The sequence below is a fragment of the Lathamus discolor genome, chromosome 4 (assembly GCF_037157495.1).
Source record: "Lathamus discolor isolate bLatDis1 chromosome 4, bLatDis1.hap1, whole genome shotgun sequence".
Lineage (NCBI taxonomy): Eukaryota > Metazoa > Chordata > Aves > Psittaciformes > Psittacidae > Lathamus > Lathamus discolor.
In genome coordinates this window covers 125,887,642-125,903,360 of record NC_088887.1, presented here as the reverse complement: position 1 = coordinate 125,903,360, position 15,719 = coordinate 125,887,642, and the positions used below count along the sequence as shown (strand labels likewise).

General features: G+C 50.7%; 1 protein-coding gene across 2 annotated transcripts in view; it reads left to right on the top strand.

Moving 5' to 3' along the window:
- Positions 1-7,375, top strand: part of GDPD5 (glycerophosphodiester phosphodiesterase domain containing 5) — a 176,241-nt gene extending 168,866 nt beyond the window's left edge. For both annotated transcript variants that reach the window (XM_065678917.1, XM_065678916.1), the window contains exons 15-16: positions 5,741-5,853; positions 6,963-7,375. In XM_065678917.1, the coding sequence (XP_065534989.1) occupies positions 5,741-5,853; positions 6,963-7,078 (229 nt within the window). In that variant the 3' untranslated portion in view covers positions 7,079-7,375. The remainder of the gene's footprint in view (positions 1-5,740; positions 5,854-6,962) is intronic.
- The last annotated feature ends 8,344 nt before the right edge of the window (positions 7,376-15,719 follow it).

Here is a 15,719-nt window from a genome sequence, read left to right as displayed (position 1 = left end):
GAAGTGTGAGCTCAGAGATGCAGTCTCTGTCACTCTGAAATTGCATCCCTTATTCCCCTGGCTCTGTAACCTCATCTGCTTTGGCATGCACAAACGACTGTCCTGAAGACATCAAGAGACCTACGCTTCCCTTCTGTCTTGAGATCCAGACTGCCTTCGTGTCAGGAGCAGCAGTTTAATTTGCTCCAGCCTCCCGAGCTAGTGATTTTGCTGTCACCTTGTCCCAGTTGATCTGCTCTCAGCAATCTCTTCCCTAGGTACATAATTACCCATGTATTTTTGCTGACTTACAGCAGGCTGTTCCTCCTGCCAGCACCTTCTGTGAGTTTGACTTCAGGCCACATGTTGGATCTGTTTATAATGGTGTCTAAATGCACAATCCAATGCTGTTACCCATGCCCAGCACGTCCCCAATTCCAGCATGGGATAGAGTGAGCAGCAGATTCATAACTCGGATTAGATTAGGTTTCCCAGCAGTTAATGAAGCCACTGACCAAGGTGAGATTAAAGCTTTCCTAAGTGGTCTTGTGATCTGAATTGGGGCCCATTAAACCTCTCCTCCAGAAGTTCATTGTGGCTGTGTTGTCTGGAAGCTTCCTCCATTCCCTCAAATACATCAGTTGGTTTAATAAGAGATGTCCCTGTTCTTTTAGACCCTGTATTTCTCTGTCAGATGCATAAATGCAGGGAGGAGTCTGGAGGCAGGGAATAACCTCTCTGAAGAGCAGGATTTGAAGGCCAAGTTGATATTTGCAGCCATTTCCATCACCTCCCATAGTCAGTATTAGAAGGGTTTCCTGAATGCGATCCAGCTGAAGGAATTAACCTGATTCAACCTCATGAATGGGAGATACAGGTCTCAGAGCACAGTGAAATGATAAATGCTCGGAGAGGGAGCAGTCACAGCTCTATGGACTTTGCAATAGTTAGTCTTTTACTCTCTATACATATATAGTTTCTTCCAGTTTGGAAAGGGTTTGATGGAGTAGGGCAAGAGGAAGCAGGGTGAGGAAGGGAGGCATTATTGCAGGATTTCTCTTCCACCTTCAGTGTGTGAGAAGTGAGAAGAGCTGGAAACCACCCCCAGCTTTCCTCAGGGTCCATCACAATGGAGCACTGAGCTCCCAGCCTCTGGACCTCACATGGAAAGGCAGTTGTTCAGAGAGGTCTGGCCATGTCCATCATAGCAGGGCTGAATGTCATCTTTTGGATCTCTGCCTTAGGACAGCTCATAGAATGAATCCCAGACTGGCTTGGGTTGAAAGGACCTTAAAGCTCATCCAGCTCCAACCCTTGCTATGAGCAGGGACACCTTCCACTAAAGCAGGTTGCTCCAAGCCCCATCCAACCTGGCCTTGAAACTCTTGAGGGTTGGACTAGATGACCTTTGAAAGGTCCCTTCCAACTTAAACTATTCTACGAACTCAACCCCAAGTAAGTAGGAGGAAGGGTTAGGGTTAGGGTTAGGGAGGAAGGGGAAACTCTAGTACTAGAAGTTGGACTTTCTGCAACAAAAGGCTTGCTCTTCCAAGAGCCTTGTGCAAGGCAGACCCGTTTCCATGCCATTGCAGTTTCTCCACCACATGAAAGCATTGGCAGCAGTATTGAGGATCTATCAAAACCAAATCACACAGAGTTGCCCGACTACTACCTGCTGATGTGATTCAGCTCCGGGAAATGGGGTTTGCCATTTGGCCTTCGGTGTTGTGGTTCCTTGTTTTGTCGTGTTATTCCAAGTCAATTTTGGGGCAAACCAGAGCTGCTTCCTTCATGCAAGGATGGGAGGGGGTGGGTGGAAACAGAGCCACCGCTTCGATGTGCTCGTCCTCTCTCCTACGCATGGCTTGGCTCTCCTCTGTAGCCATGGGTAGGGATTGCTCCTGCTCTTCCGCTTCAGCCCCGGTGACAGGATCGTGGCAGCCTCTCCGAAGGGGGAATACCAACTGTGATGACTTCTAACTGATCTCTTTTTGCCTCTTTGCCTTGGTTATTTTCTTACTGCTCTGACTGTTGTGCATGTTCCTCCTCTTTCTCTCTCTGCTGCATTCTGGCATCTCACAGCTATCACATGATCAGGTAATTCTGGTGCTTTCCTCCTCTTCCTCTTTTCCATTCAACCTTCCTTTCTCTCTTTCTTTCTCCCTCTTTTCTATGGCTTCACTGCAGACGGACACAGCTTTTCATGATGCTTTCAAACATCTACCTTCACATGGGGGACCATAGGTGCCTGAACATTGCATAGCCCATAGCCGTGAAGCTGGTGGATGTTTTGAAGGCAGTCTGACCTGATACAATGATCTAAGTTGCTGCCTTTTAAAACAGCCCTATTCTGAGGGCCTGCAGCATGTTATGACTGAGAAATTCCCATTGGATGTAATGTTTTCTCCATGGAAATGATCCCATGCAAAGCATCCGCTTCCTTCCTGCATTTACCAGTGGGTTTTGGCACCAACCTCTTCTAAATTGGCCACTTCCAAAGACAATAATATAACTTGTTCAATATATAAAGCAGCACTTCTCCAGCCCTAGGAATGAATTGATAAGGCTAATAGCTGGAAGCATTTGGCTCTTCAATTGCTGCACTTGGAACTTGGGATCTTTGAGTCTCTTTCAAGTTTTACACCACTGTGAAACTGGAAATTCAGTGTGAAAATAAATAGGAAAAGGAAGAGAATGAGCCTGGGATGGTGGGTTGGAAGTGTCACCAACTGGAAAACCAGATTTCTCCTGGCGTTGGCTGTTTGCTCACCCAGTGTTTGATTTCTCCCCTCCCTTTGGAGGGAAGCGCTGTCACTTTCCTGCAGTAAAGCCTTCACCGTGTCCATACTGGGACCGAACTCTTCACGTGTTTCCTTCTCCATTCCTTCCGCTGTGTGCCATGGGGTTGGATTCCTGAGGACTTCTTCTCCCTGTCTGTGCTTATCTGCCCCTTTCCCTCTGCCCACCCATTGCCTCAGGGGTTGGGGTTGGCCATCTGCATTGCCTGCTCCACGAGGTTCCTTGGACTCAGCGTTACGTCCTCAAAGCATCTCCCCAAAGCAGGACCTGGCTATGGGGCTGAGCTGAGCCCTTCTTATGGGTACAGGGAGGTTGGGTGTTTTCCCCTTTTACCCTCCTCTTTGCTCTCTGGCTTACGGGTAAGGAGAAGACAGGCATGGAAGAGTTGGGCAGGCTTTAGGCAAGAGCATTGCAGGATGGGGACTCTGGTTGCAGCTGGCTTGGCTCTTTGCTCGCTCCATCTTATCACCTTGGTACCAAACAACCCCATTTTCTCCCCTCTTTCCCACCCCATTTAGCATCTCCCCTCCAAAGCAAGGGTCCAGCCGCGGCCCTAACACAGTGTGTGCTGTCTCTGTGTTGTTGTCCCAGTATTTTTTAGTCTGTTCCCACCCCGTGTCCGTCTGGTCCGCTTTGACGCCAACCTCCCAGAGCAAGACCTACCTGCTGTCTGTCTGGCCTTTTTGCACGCTGCTGTCCCAAACGTGGTCGATCACAACAGAGCCCAAGGGGGTAGGAGAGGTGCTGTTTTCTCTTAAACAAGCTTTCTTGGAGACCCAGAGCAGAGCAGAGGGTATTTCATAGGGTGTTGACTGGAGTTGCGTTGTGGTTAAACGTACTGGTGGCTCTTCTAAGGCGGTATTTTGAGCTACTATGGGGTTAGCCTCTCCTAGCTTGGTCAATCAGAGCAACGCACCCCTATGAGAAGTCATTGGCCCCTTGTATGTATTTAACTGCCCTCGGTCTCACTGCAGCCACTATGGGAGGAGGAGAGGAGGAGAAAAGCCCTTGGTCCCTGCACCCCTTTGAGGCTGGGCTGTCTGAGCCTCAAAAAGGCCCATGTCCTCCATGGGGTGTCTAGGACCTATGGGCAGGAGATCATCGTGCCTTTGGGCTACGCAACCCAGCCTAACGCTGAAAACCCTGATGTGGTGGGCAAAGAAAAGACTCGTAGCAATACGACTTGACCCCGATTATAGTTTAAGGAGGGTCTTACCCTGTGAGGTCCTATGCATTTGCAACCACGTTAATCTTAGAGGGATCTACCTACATGGGCCAGTAAGGGTAAAAATGGTCTTCCAGGTCGGCTCAGTTTAGATGATGACGATAGAAGACAAATATTGGGGGGGGGTTACTTTTGGTTATACCTTAATGTCTTTGCCTCCTTGTGCTTCCTCTGTGTTGCTTCTGTCTGTGGGTCTGTGACTTGTGTTGTGTTGCCATCCCACCCCTTCTTTTCTCTGTAGCGGAGCATCCGCCTTCATCCGTACCCCGCTCAAAGCCTGACGGTGCAGTGTCACCCGTGGGATTTGGGAAGGGGATGGAAACCCCACGGAACTGACGCCAGCTGGGTCTTCCTAGAGAAAGTGCAGAACCTCTTGTGTGGCTGTTGCTTTGTCAGGCTGATGCTGTGGATCCAAACTGGAGATGTGTGGGGTTTCTCAAACCCTCTGCTCCTGGGGGCTGGGGAGGGAGTTAGAACTTTAAGAGAAGGTGGTTGTGACCCTTTAAATTAATAAATAAGTAGAAATAGTTTGACAAGCCACCTCCTTTTATATGGGGAAGCCACTAGATGGTGCCAGAAGATCAGAAACCCCCTAAACCACCTTAAATCCCTGCTGCTTCGTCAAACAGCCTCATAGCATCCCTGGTTGTTGTGGCAAGGAGAATGGGATTTACTTGAAAGCCTTCCTCGGTGGAAGGAGGATGAATTGGTGGGGTGTGGGCTAGGAAAGCGTGGCTTAAACAGCATCGCTTTGCAATGGGACCTTGGGAATGGCTGCGTTGTCTGAGCCTACCAAGCCCTGTTCTCCCCTGTTGCAGCAGCTTACGCTCCCCAGGGTCTGCAGCCGAGGGGCCGCTACAGGGGTGCTCTCAGGATGGAAAACAGCTTTAAAAGCAAAATGCCCCTTAAATTTGCTGCCATTTCTTGTTGCTATCAGTAATGCTCTTTACGCACATTCAGTAACGAGAATGAAAGTCTGGGTAATTTTAAGTCAAGCCAAGTTCCCACCAATCTCATATTGTTCATATGAAAGTATTGTTCATATGAAACATATTGTTCGGTGGAAACTCCGGGTGATGCCGAGTTTCATCAAGGCTTAAAAAGTGACAGGTTTGTGTAGCAACATTGAAGTAAAGACCTAACATCTGGGGACACTTAAATGACACTTAAAAGCACCATATGTGACCAGCTCCCTGCGTTGGGACTGCTTGTACTTCCCTGCAGAGCAGCTCATGATGGTGTCTCTGCTGTGTCTCAGGTTTGAGACCGTAACTTGTCTTTGAGCTCTCTTCTGCATAGAATGGTTTGGGTTGGAAAGGACCTTAAGATTATCCCGTTCCAACCCCTTGCCCATGGATATGTCACTCAGTAAGGCAAACATTAGGGTTTCTTGGTTCGGTGTCTTGTTCTCTTCCCGTTTTCTAACCCTAAGAGTCAAAGTAGCTCTCCCTCCTTTGGGCAGATGGATAGCTGATGTGATAGGCGCTTGGGGCATCTGCAGTCCTTGGTGGAATTAGGATGCTCAAGGTGGCTAAAGATGACTTGCTTGTATGTCTGTACCCCTCTGAGATAACATCCTCATCTCAAACATCCTCCTACCGTGCGGGGTTGTGTAGGCACAAGGGAGCAAGGGGTCTGGGGGACTTGTTGGTCTCTACGTTGGTGGCCACTTGCACTGAGGATGCTCCTGTGGTTGAGGGGGGGACCAGTCTCTGATATCTCCCTCTTGTCTTGCAGGTGGCGCTTCGGAAGCATCAGGACCTACAACCCAGAGCAGATCATGCTCAGCGCTGCTGTCCGACGGTCCAGCCGGGACGTCAAGATCATGAAGGAGAAGCTGATCTTCTCAGGTATGGATGGGGCTGGTCAGAGCCCTTTGCTCCATCACTCAGCTGACGCCCTGCTCTCTGCTGCTGGAGGAGGTGGTCTAGATATGGGTGTCATCTCCTGCTGAAGACAGGGGGACTGGACTGACCCTGCTGCACTGAACCACTTGTGGGATATGGTCATGGTCATTCCAAACTAATTCAGGTCTGAGCACTGATTGGCTCAGAAATCCTGCATTTTAATCTGAAGTTATGCCATATAGCTCTTACAGTCTTGCAAGGTCTGAAATCAGAATCAACCAGGTTGGAAAAGACCTTTAAAGTTCATCAAGTCCAGCCTTAAGCCCAGCACTGTCAAGGCCACCATTAACCCGTGTCACCACAGGCCTCATTTGCATGGCTTTCAAACACTTCTAGGGATGGTGATTCCGCCACTTCCTTGGGAAGCCTGTTCCAATGCCTGTCCACCCTTTTGGTAAAGAAAACGCAGGGGTAGGCTCCAATTCGGGGGCAGACCCTGTTCAGAACTGGTTTTGAATGGGTGCAGTGTAATTAAACCTGGGGTTAAATCTCTGTAGCACCATTTTAGGCTGAGAAAGTTGGGGCTGTTCAGCCTGGAGAAGAGAAGCTGCGTGGAGACCTCAGAGCAGCTTCCAGTGTCTGAAGGGGGCCTATAGGGATGCTGGGGAGGGACTCTTCATCAGGGACTGTAGTGACAGGACAAGGGGTAACGGGTTAAAACTGAAACAGGGGAAGTTTAGATTGGATCTAAGGAGGAAATTCTTCCCTGTGAGGGTGCTGAGGCACTGGAATGGGTTGCCCAGGGAGGTTGTGAGTGCTCCATCCCTGGCAGTGTTCAAGGCTAGGTTGGACGAAGCCTTGGGTGACCTGGTTCTGTGTGAGGTGTCCCTGCTCATGGCAGGGGGGTTGGAACTGGATGATCTTGAGGTCCTTTCCAACCCAAACCATTCTGTGATTCTATGATCCGATGGATCCCGTGTGCTGGAATAGCATCGCTGCTCAGTGCCTCAGTTTCCCCACCACGGGGTACCTCCTGGCGGTGCTCACTTGGTGTGACCTGGTGGGATTTGCATCTCTCTGACCGTGTCCCTGCTTTCCCATTGCCTCCCCAGAGATCAACAACGGCGTGGAGACCACGGACGAGCTGTCTCTCTGCTCCGAGAACGGCTACGCCAACGAGATGCTCACCCCCACGGACCACCGGGCCACCAAGCTGCGGATGAACTGAGGGGCTCCGGTCCAGCCCTTGGCACGTGGCATCCCCTGTGCTCACTCCGGCAGCGAGAGCCGTGCTCTCCTGCTCGCTGCGGGATGGGAACCTGTGAGGAACTGCTGGTTGGGCAGAGACCCCTTCCCATACCCCGTCACTCGCTGCTCCACCTCCCTGGCTGTGAGGTTGGGGGGCTCCTTTTTGTAAATATGTAGAAAATCCGGACGTTTTTGTGTCTCTCTTTTTGGGTTTTTGAGTGTAAGTTTTCCAGGGCATGAGTGGAAATTCCGTGTTCATTAAATCCTCAACCTTGAATCCTGACCCGACAGCCTAAATCCTCTTGGAGATGGGGGGGGAGCTCTGCAAACCCCACGTTGGACCTGTCTCTCCTTTCTCCCCCTTGCCCTGCTCCATTCCTTCCCTTGGTGCAGTGACTGTGCAGCTGAATGTTGTGATGTTCTTGTGAAGTGTCGTTTTGTTAGGGGTTTTCTCTTGATTTCCTTCCCTTTCCCCCTTTCCTGGGCAATGAAGTTTTAGCTCTAATGCAACAAGAGGCTGTTTGGAGGAGAGAAGCTTTCCTAGGGGAGGAGGTAGCACTCAGAGCCAGGGAAGGGGTTGCACTGGCTCAGTCACTCGGGCACCTTCTCCTTTATCCCATCTCTTTTCCCCAAAGCGTGGATGCTCAATGATGGCTTGCAATCAGCAATGCCATGGGCATCATCACGACTCGGATCTGGCTAAAGTGCCTGCCACTCCAAGTGGCATCTGCAGTTGCTCCTTGCTTCCCTGTCCTTGCACCCCCATAGGAATAGGAGGTGATGGCGCAGTGCGAGCTTCCCCTTCTCCAGGCCAAGGAGATGCCCATGGGTGAAGGATCTGTATATAGTTTGGAAGGTGAAGCAGCCCCAGAATGTAACTTATTCCTGCAAGGAGACCTTTCCTCCTTGCTTTACAAGCAGAATCTTTAGAGCTGCATGTTCTTGTCCTCCAAAGGAGCGATGGTCTTGCAGCAGATGCTGACAGGCTCAGGAAGGTGAGAGCTCTCATCAGCGTGTTTCCAATGCAAAAGGCTTTAAACCAAACTCCTAAGCTAGAGGTTAAAAGAAAAGCTTAGAAACCAAGTAAGTGACAGCTGAATTTTATCCCCTCCCTGAAACAGCCCAAGGGCAGCTTCAGCTCTTGGAGACCTTCAGGTCCTCATGGAGAAAAGCCCGGTTTTGGGTCACTTTGCCGTTCACACAGAGCCAGTTTCCAAGGCAGCTGAAGCCAGCTGGAAGGCTGCTGGAGCTGTGAATGGCTCTTGGCTCAGTCCCCGTGGCCTTTTGGTCTTGGGTTGCTTCCTTCCTCGCTGGATCCTGGTCGAAGCAAAGTGAGAAATCCCGTTGAGGTCAAGCTTCCTTTGAAGCTTGGCGTGCTCTGCCTTGAAAGCAATGGGACCATCAATGCCATTCACCATGGGTGGAATGGGAGCTGAGCCTTCGGGTGCTGGCCAAGCTGGGAGAAGTCACCTTGCCGAGGAGAAAGTGGTCTTGGGGATGCTGATGTGCATCACGTTTGATACCCAGAACAGGCTTGGAAGGGGCAAGAATAAGCCACAACGAAAGCGGCTTTGAGTGGTTTTGGCAGCACCGAACTGCTCTATCTTAAGCTGTACTCAAGTAGCATTTTGAAACCCTGAAGTCTTGGGTTTAGTGTGTGAGGATTGGGGGCAGAAGCGGCCAATTTCTCTACGTAAAAGAAAAATACCCCTATAGATAACGGATAAATACGGATTGCGATGCTTTAGTAAGCAGTGCAAATCAAGACTTTGATTCTCTTGCTTCTCCCCTGGGTTTACACGAATGTAAGTGGAGTAAGACCCTGGTCCATGCTCTTGCTTTCCCCAGATACCTTCCTTCTCTATGGTACTCTGAAAACCAGTGTGGTTTTCTTCTGCAGAACTGCAAGGTTTTGGTGGTTTTGAAGGTGTTTGAGAACAAAGCTGCTTCTCCCTTTCATGTGGTGCTGTCTGAAACATTCCCGGTGGGTTGTCATTGCCAAGTGAGAGATGTTCAATCTCAGCATCTGTTGATAATCACCCGCATGTTCTGTTTTTACCCTTGGAGATGACGTTATTGAGAAGTGCTTCAAAGCTTGGAAGTGTTAAAAGCAATCCAACAACGACTTAAATTCACCGGTTTCTTTCCTTTTCCTAAGGACAAGACCTAAACTTCACGCGTGATGCACTGACCGTTGCCATGATCATCCTCAGTATTTGCTACCTTTTCTTTTTTTTAACCAAAAAGGATGATACTTTCGGGATGAAAATAGAGCTAGACCAAACTAAACTCTGCGATGCTCTGTGAAATAAACTGTCAGTATTCCCCTGCCAGCCTGTGGTGCCGTTTTGTGTCCTGGGATCGCTTGTAACGTGGTGATGCCTTGATCTTCACGCTGTTGGTTCTGCTTCATGAGACCTTCATAAAGGTCTGGCCAGCGGGAGGGGTGGAGATGGGCCGTGAGTGGTACAGTTATATCGCATCTCTTCCTGATGGCACAGAGCTGAGCGGTGCAGTTAACGTGCCTGAGGAACGGGATCCCATCCAGAGGGACCTGGACAAGCTTGAGAAATGGGTCTACATGAACAGCATGAGGCTGAACAAGGCCAAGTGCAGGGTCCTGCACGTGGCAAATCCTGGTATCTGTACAGGCTGTGGGATGAAGGAATTGAGAGCATCCTGAGGAGAAGGACTTGGGCTGTTGGGTGAGGAGCAGCTCCACAAGACCCGGCTTCAGTGAGCGCTTGAGCCCAGAACCCCCCCGTGTGCTGGGCTGCACCCCCAGAGCGTGAGCAGCAGCTCAGGGAGGGGATCCTGCCCCTCTGCTGTGCTCTGGGGAGACCTGAGAGCAGCTCCAGTGCCTAAAGGGGCTGCAGGGAACCTGGAGAGGGGCTTGGGACAAGGGCCTGTAGGGCCAGGCCAAGGGGAATGGCTTGAACCTGCCCGAGGGGAGACTGAGCTGAGCTCTTAGGCAGAAGCTCTTCCCTGTGAGGGTGCTGAGGCGCTGGCACAGGGTGCCCAGAGAAGCTGTGGCTGCCCCATCCCTGGCAGTGCTCAAGGCCAGGTTGGACACAGGGCTTGGAGCAAGCTGCTCCAGTGGAAGGGGTCCCTGCCTGTGGCAGGGGTTGGAGCTGGATGAGCTTTAAGGTCCCTTCCAACCCAAACCAGTCTGGGGTTCTCTGGTTCTCTAAGACAATAACTGTAAAGCAGTCACGTAGAGAGGAGACAACTGCAGACCTGAGCTGTGAACAGTAAATGTAGAACAACTTTTCTGTGTCTGTGGCCGCATGGGGACAATGCCGCACCCACAAAGCGCATCGGGCAGCGGTTTTAAACCAAAAAATGGCTTAAAAATGGGATGGGAAGCGATTTATTTCTACCGCACATTACGTAAGTCATGGCCCCAGGGTGCAGTGAGAGCCACAAGCCATAAGCAAGTTCATGGCGCGATAAATGGCTCGTATATCCATTAGCACTTACTAAACACAGGAGTCCGGATGCATGGCCCTGCTTGGGAATTCCCGGAGCAGTTCTTTGCTAAATATGGATATTAAGGGAATTTTTGCTCTCTTTGGCCTGTTCTTTCCCCAGTATCTGCTCCCAGCTGCTTTGGGTGAGTAGGGGATCATGTCTGGGTCAGTGTGGGGTTGTTCTTTGTTAAGCATCTGTTTCCTTCAGCCCCTCAACGGCTGCATTTGACTGATAGGCTCGGATTTGCCTTAATCCCTTTCAGCCATCTCCCTGGTTGGTGATGGGTACTCAGTAGTGTGTCAGGAGTCTGGCTAGCTTTGGGGCTATCGTTGGAGTGTTACATATAAAAGTGCCCTAGGGGAAGGGGTAGAGCTCCTGATATCGACACTATTGAATAATCCCTAACTGGGGGCTGTGGTTGCTGTACCCTAGGGAAAGATGCTGAGAAGCTGAAAGGATGGAAATGAGAGGCGTGTAAGCTGTGTCTGCTACTCAAATAAAGGAGCTGAGGATTGGTTGCTGGCTTGAAGCCCACATGGCTTGGGACAGCCAACGTTGTGCTCTTTAACTCTTTTTCTTCCTTTCTGAACCTGCCCTTGTTTGTAAGAGCTTAGCGGTACAGCTGGGGTGGTTCTCGTGGTGTCTGGGGACCTTTTCAGCCTTTTACATTTGGCAGTTGCAGTGCTGAGGTCTGCAAGGTGATGGTGATGTGAGCATACCCTAGGCATACACAGTTATCTGCCATCAGAAGGGTCTTATAATGCATATATATATATATATTATGAATATCCTATCCATAGGAAGACATGCTGAGAACATTGGGGCTGTTGAACCTGGAGAAGAGAAGCTGCGTGGAGACCTCGGAGCAGCTTCCAGTGTCTGAAGGGGGCTGCAAGGATGCTGGGGAGGGACTCTTCATCAGGGACTGCAGTGATGGGACAAGGGGTGATGGGTTCAGACTCAAACAGGGGAAGTTCAGGCTGGAGATAAGGAGGAAGTTCTTTCTTGTTAGGGTGCTGAGGCGCTGGCACAGGGTGCCCAGAGAAGCTGTGGCTGCCCCATCCCTGGCAGTGCTCAAGGCCAGGTTGGACACAGGGGCTTGGAGCAAGCTGCTCCAGTGGAAGGTGTCCCTGCTCATGGCAGGGTTTGGAACTGGATGGGCTTTAAGGTCCCTTCCAACCCAAACCAGTCTAGAAATAATTCAGGAAGATTGGAATAACAAAATGGCACCACAGGGCAACTGTATTAGTGCACCCTGTTGGGTTTTAATGCTTAAAACTGAATATAGTGATAGTTCAGTGCCATGGGTTGGTGGTGGCCTTGGCAGTGCTGGGGAACGGTTGGAGCTGATGATCTTAAAGGTCTTTTCCAACCGGTTTGATTCTGTGATCCTCTCCTTCCTATTGCTTTCTCATACATGCACGCTCTGCTCCTTTGGGCAGCTTCGGTCCTACATTCACACAGAGCTTTCCCCAGCAGATGCCTGGAGTTCCTGGTCTTACGTACTTGCGATTCCCGTTTTGCATCTCTTTAGTTCTCCTGGCTTTGTGCCTTTTGGCTTCTATGTGCCAGCGGCTGACTTTTCAATGCAAATAAAGGATTTTAGAGTCCTAATTCACTGTAAGATCACTGCTTCTGGTGTCTGTGTCTACCTTGAGACAAGACCCAGAGCACTGGGAGGAAAGGAGAGGTCAAGCCCTGCCCCTGTATAAGGTGTCCTTCCCCTGCTGTTGGCCAGCATCCTTTTCATCCCTAGCATCCTTTTATCCCTCCTATGTCCTGCAGCTATGGGGTATTTAATGCTTTTTGTTCCACTTTAGAAGGCCACAAATACGGGTTGTAGCACAGCCTTTGCGCAGTGACAACCACTTTGGGCACACATGGGGATATGCAGGGCCAAGGGCAGTGCAATCTGGCTGTCGAAATCTCCTCCATAAGCAGCTTGGCATGGTCATGGGGACATCTCCACACTGCAAAACCTTCTCATTGTGGTAACTGTGTGTTTGCAGCTCTTAGTAGCTGGTTCCCCTCACCCTTGGGGTGCACACACTGCTCGAAGCTGGGGTTGGCAGCCCATGCTTTATGGCTGCAAGGAGACGACAGCTTTGCAACCTTGCTGAAGAGATTCCAACCCTCTGGACCCCTTTTTGTCGTGCTCCACAGGGCAGGATCAGTGCTGTGCTGCCCCACAGGGTCCAGGTCGTCTCTATCCACATCCAAGCACAGACATGGTCACGGTGCCAGCTCTATCAGGGTGGAAGGTGCTAAGAACAAATGCCCCAATCCCCCCAGCCCTCTGCACAAGCTGGGAAACCACAGTCCTTTCCAGGTTGCCAGTGATTCATATGCAAATGGTGGGAGCAAGCAGGATGCCAGCTTGTGCCCTGCATCCCAGCTATGGGAGAAGAGCAGAAAGGAGCCAGCAAGCAAATGTGATGGTGGTGCCCTGCAGAAAGGTGATTTCAGCGGGGTGACAACGTGCAGGGGCTGGTTATTGTTAGTATTTCTCTTCTATCTAGTGAGAAACAGTACAAGTTGTTCCAAGTGATGCTGGGCAGCGGAGGGAGGGCTGGCTGCATCACGTTAGATGGATGTTAGGGTTAGGGCATGGAGCTTCCCCAGGGTTGCTTTGAGCCCTGCTATGGGCACTTCAAAACGGGATGGAGTTAGAGGGGAGGGTGCAGAAAACCACATGGGCCCAACCTCCCCTTCTGCTCTCATCATCCTCAAGGACCTAATTATACCACATTAATGAGGGGCACTGCAGCTCCTCCCTGAGCAGCTCCGTTCCTGCTCCAAGAGCCTTTTTGCTCATAGAGCCGTATTTTATCATCTTTAGTGTGGTTTCCAAGTGAGACGGAGCCTCTATCCAATGAATCGCTCCACCTGGACCTCAATGTGCTCTCCAGATGGCTCAGCCCCTCTTAAGCTGCCCTGGTGTGATGTATTTTCCCTGCGCTGGGATGGGTTTTCCTTGCATCCCGGCTCCTCCCTGCCTGGCTGTTACTGACAGATGCATGGCTAATGCCCTGTAGCTCTCTGGCATGTCATTCAGGAGAAACAAAAGCAGATTTCCCCCCTCCTTCCAGCTCTCAGCAGTGAGGATAAAGGGGATGCTTTTGTGCTTCCCCTGCAGAAGGGCTCAGTGTGCTTTGCAGAGGGGACCTGGCTCTGTTCAGAGTCCTAATGCGGATCGGAGCGCTCCGAGAGTGAAGTTGAGTCTTTGCTAGGTCCGACCTGGAGCACACAACTTGTGAGCAAGGTAATGTTGGACTTCTTGCACTGGGGAGGCTTGCAAGGTGTGTGTATATATATATATGCGTATATATATATATTTATATGTATGTAAGTAATGCAGGATTTGCTTCTGTGTGTTACTCGGATGGAGAGTGTCCTAAAGAGGAGTATGGGTGATGGTAAAGGGGTAAACCCACTCTTTCTTTGGCGTTGGCATCATCTCTCTCACGGGTAGGTTGGAGGGATGTGAGCTGGGAAAAGGCTTTTGGATTAACTGGGGAGGAAAGGGGGGAATGTCTCTTTGCAAACATAAGCTCCTTCTTCCCAGCATGGAGCTATGTGTGACCGGATGGATTGGAATGTGTGTGTTCGTCAGGGAGAGAAGTGGGGATAACGTTTGTTTCTTTCCTGGTTGGAGCTGCATGTGTTAGGAAATGTGGAGTCCATCCTGTTCTTTGCAAAGGCATCTTTTAGAGACCTACCTTTGTTGTGACTTCTCTAAAGCACTTTGAACCAACCATCAGCCGGTCCCTTCTTTACGCAGGCCTGAGCATCCATCTGCAGAGTTTGGGATGTTTAGAGCCTCCACCCACTCCCATGGGATTCCTTAGATGTTTCATTAGGGCTTGTCACGCTGCTTCACTGCTCTTTAGGTCCCTGCAGCATCCCCATGGCATGGGCAGAGATGTTTTCCCACTGCTGGGGGATTCTGGAGGCACAAGGGATATGGTGGGGTGAAGATCCTCAGCACTAGGTTTGGTTGTCCCACACACAGACAGGAGGTGTCCTCTGAAGCCAATCTGAGCATCTTTGGGGTCTGTGGTCAGATGCAAGGACTCAATGGGAAATGCAGGTGTAGGGAAAGAGATGAAGGAGTAGAGCTGAGAGAGGGGGTTTGGCTCATGAGAACTTCAATGTAATCCTCCTCAAGGGCTGTGCTGCCTGCCTTCCTGCAGGGGAGTCTATAAACAGCATGAAGCCATTGATGTCCGGCACCTTGCCACCCCAGTGAGGACTCATGCTCCTGCCAGAGGCTCGTGGTGAGATGCTCCAGAACCTGACTTAAGGGGTCCTTAAGAGCAGAGCCTGAACACCCCCCAGATGTATCTTTGCTGTTACAGAGCCTCAGAAAAGCAATCCAAAACCTACATGGCCATGGTAGAAGCTGTGATCAGGTGTGCCCTGATGGTCCTCACTGCACCCCACTTAATGAGTGGTGCTGACTCTGTCATGCTTTTAGAAAATGAGCTGTGGCATTGCTGTGCTCCTTCAATGTAAATGAATGCTAGAGCACCTCCAGTATGGAGCCAGGCTGAGAACACTGGGGATGTTCAGCCTGGAGAAGTTGTGTGGAGACCTCAGAGCAGCTTCCAGTGTCTCAAGGGGGTTACAAGGATGCTGGGGAGGGACTCTTCATCAGGGACTGCAGTGATAGGACAAGGGGTGATGGGTTCAACATAAAACAGGGGAAATTTAGATTGGAGATAAGGCAGAAGCTCTTCCCTGTGAGGGTGCTGAGGTGCTGGAATGGGTTGCTCAGAGAAGTGGTAAACACCCCATCCCTGGCAGTGTTCAAAGCCAGGTTGGACACAGGGGCTTGGAGCAAGCTGCTCCAGTGGAAGGGGTCCCTGCCCGTGGCAGGGGTTGGGACTGGATGAGCTTTAAGGTCCCTTCCAACACAAACCAGTCTGGGATTCTGGTGTTGAGCATCATAGAATCATGGAATGGTTTGGGTTGAAGGGATCTTAAAGCTCACCCCGTTCCAACCCCCTGCCACAGGCAGGGACACCTTCTCTAGAGCAGGTTGTTCAAATGCCATCCAACGTTTTACTGGACCGGGTTGACCTGACACCTCAGTCAGGTGTTTTAATAGCGCCCTGTTCTTGTGTCTCCTTCCCTGCTTCCCCATCAGG